General features: G+C 40.0%; 1 protein-coding gene across 1 annotated transcript; it reads right to left on the bottom strand.

The window, feature by feature from the left end:
• Nucleotides 1-694: 694 nt before the first annotated feature.
• Nucleotides 695-2,079, bottom strand: LOC148027128 (17.4 kDa class I heat shock protein-like). The gene is made up of 2 exons (XM_087690392.1): nucleotides 1,977-2,079; nucleotides 695-966 (listed from the first exon to the last, which is right to left on the bottom strand). Exons 1-2 carry the CDS (start codon nucleotides 2,077-2,079, stop codon nucleotides 695-697), a joined length of 375 nt encoding a protein of 124 aa, XP_087546518.1.
• Nucleotides 2,080-2,585: the final 506 nt, after the last annotated feature.

Genomic DNA, 2,585 nt, shown 5'->3' on the forward strand with positions numbered 1-2,585 from the left:
AAGATTATGCATAAATGAATGAAGAGGGAGATTTGGATTGATTACACCTCCATTCCTTAAACTCCCTTGCAATTATTGTAGCCTTCTAGTACCGGCCTTGCATTCAATTACTCCCTTCCCTCTATGAGCAACTACAATTGTCATGTTGAGACAATGGTATACTATGGGTATTATAGTTACATAATAAATCATGCATCATTCATTGGGTTTGTCATGTTTATCTATCGTAACACGTACCCACTTAAGTTATTTAAAGAACAAGTAAAATTGTCATATTTGAGAGCCCAAGTATCAATTTACAGATAATTGTGTATTAGCATACAAGTAAAATGTCTCAATATCTACGAGATTACAGACCTCTTACTCATAAAGTAATTTGGAGTTCGAAAATTACATCAACCTCTTTCAAGAAGAAAAATGAGAGAGAGAGAGAGAGAGAGAGAGAGAGAGAGAGAGAGAGAGAGAGAGAGAGAGAGAGAGAGAGAGAGAGAGAGAGAGAGAGAGACTCTTAGTAGATAATGTAAAGCATGTCAACTCTCAAAAGTTTTTTTTTTTGAGGGGGGATACACTCATAATGACCTGTTAGATAGATCGATACTTATGAAGCCTTATGATTTTCAAAGTGTAAATAGACGATGCCTATCTTGCATGAAGCCTTTTTTATGAGCTAATGCAAAAGAGAGATCACACTTTCTCAGTATTTGCTCATTATGGGGATCTGCCTAATGATGGATTTCTTTTTTGGTACAGTGATGGTAACAACACCAGCTTCATCTTGGGCTCTTATTTTGTCCAAAATAATGTTGTCTGGTAGCTGGAATTGGCGAAGAAAGCTACCTTGAGGCCTCTCAATACTGTACTCAATTATATAGTCTCTAGTCCTTTCTAGCTCGTTGATGTGCACACCAATAATTTGAAGCACATTGCCCGGGAGCACTTGTAAGCTTATGTCGTCCTTGGTCAAACCTACAAAAAACAACACAATTTCAAACACTTCTTCATGTGGGGTATTGTTTGATGATATTGTTGATACATCAAGAACCCTCTTACCATTGAAAGATATTATAATTGGGCAGATCATTTCAATATGAAGGTCACATCGTTAAAGTATAGCTTACACATTATGTACATAACATTGAGAAGCCTAGTATTTAAAGGTGGTCATAGTTGACAAATTATCTAACGGTGAGTGTAAGCTACTCTAGCTCTAGCCAATGATTTAACATCGTTTTCACGTGGAAAATGCCAATGAGGTTTGCCATTTACTTACTTCATTAGGAGATTTCCACATGTAAAATCACTTAATGTAATATACCAAATCACGCTTGACATTCCCCAAATGAATTCCCATTTTATTTGGGGGATGTCAAGCGTGATTTGGTATATGCTGCAGAATCAAGGGTCTTTCTTCTGATTTAGGTACAGCTGTGTGGAATATGTTGTTTTTGCATAAGGCAAGAGCCTCTTTTCTCGAGGAACAGGAGCAGTTGTTTGCTGCCCACAAGCAAGAACAGGTGAGGGTGGTAACCTCACCAAGCAAGTGTCTGAAACAGCATTAAATCAATTCTGATTCTGGACTGTTCAGAGGTTATTTAAATGTAATATAGCAAATCACGTTTGACATCCCCCAAATGAAAGAATATTACACTTAACAAATCATAATGAGATTTACATCATTTAGTCACCTCAAACCACTTCTAGCTCCTTGACAATGTCATGTCGATTCACCCTTCAAAAGCTATGACAAAGTCATGTCGATTGTCCATTCAAATAATGGTAAGACTACCAACCATAACCAATGCATTCATTATACCAACCACCAGCCAATGTATTCATCTAGTCAATCGTCGAATCACATGGAAAATGCCAATGAGCATCGCCACATACGTACTTCATAATGAGATTTTCACACGTAAAATCGCTTCGAAGAAGCTATGACACTGATTCTACGTGCAAGAGGGAGCTCTGCTGGTCACCTGGTACATCGAGCTTGATGTGGTGTGCCGACGCAGTCTCGAGCCAGTCCACCTTGAGCTCGCCAACGCTGGCAATGGCAGGGAAGCGAGAGAAGCTGGCCATGATATAGGGAAGCGCGCGCAGACACAGAGAATGAGAGAAAAAGAGAGAGAGAGAGAGTGTGTGTGTGTGTGTGTGAGAGTACTAAGCCAAAGAATGGGAAGGGATGAGCCAGCACCTGCCCTTTTATAGTAGTAGCGCTCGCTCTCTCTCTCTCTCTCTCTCTCTGTGTCTCTGTGCGCCTTTGCGGGGTCTCTACTCAACCCCCATCGGGTTATTTCCTTCCCTTTCAGCTGACTCGCTTGCTCCTTTCCTACATTGTTTATCTTTTGTTTATCCTTTCCAACCATCATTCTCCCCCGCCGTCCCCTTGAGTGCATAAGAAGCCTCCATTCTGCTGTTCATTAGCATACGGCCACCTCTCTTCAATGAGTTTTGAAACGTCGGCACTTACAACTATGAATCGAGAGAAAGACAATTGCAACATTATTGTGTCGTTCAAAGATAGTAGTCTTGTATTGCTACATCGACGAATGCACTTAATAAAACTCTTGCAATTTCAATGTGAA

Source organism: Lygodium microphyllum, chromosome 13 (assembly GCF_053477565.2).
Source record: "Lygodium microphyllum isolate KBCC chromosome 13, Lygodium_microphyllum_v1.1.10, whole genome shotgun sequence".
Taxonomy (NCBI): domain Eukaryota; kingdom Viridiplantae; phylum Streptophyta; class Polypodiopsida; order Schizaeales; family Lygodiaceae; genus Lygodium; species Lygodium microphyllum.

Bases quoted from the DNA above. Each gene is read 5' to 3' on its own strand.
- LOC148027128 (XM_087690392.1), bottom strand. From the start codon at position 2,079: ATGGCCAGCTTCTCTCGCTTCCCTGCCATTGCCAGCGTTGGCGAGCTC. The intron at 967-1,976 runs GTGACCAGCAGA...TGTTTTTTGTAG, and splicing joins CATCAAGCTCGATGTACCAG to GTTTGACCAAGGACGACATA.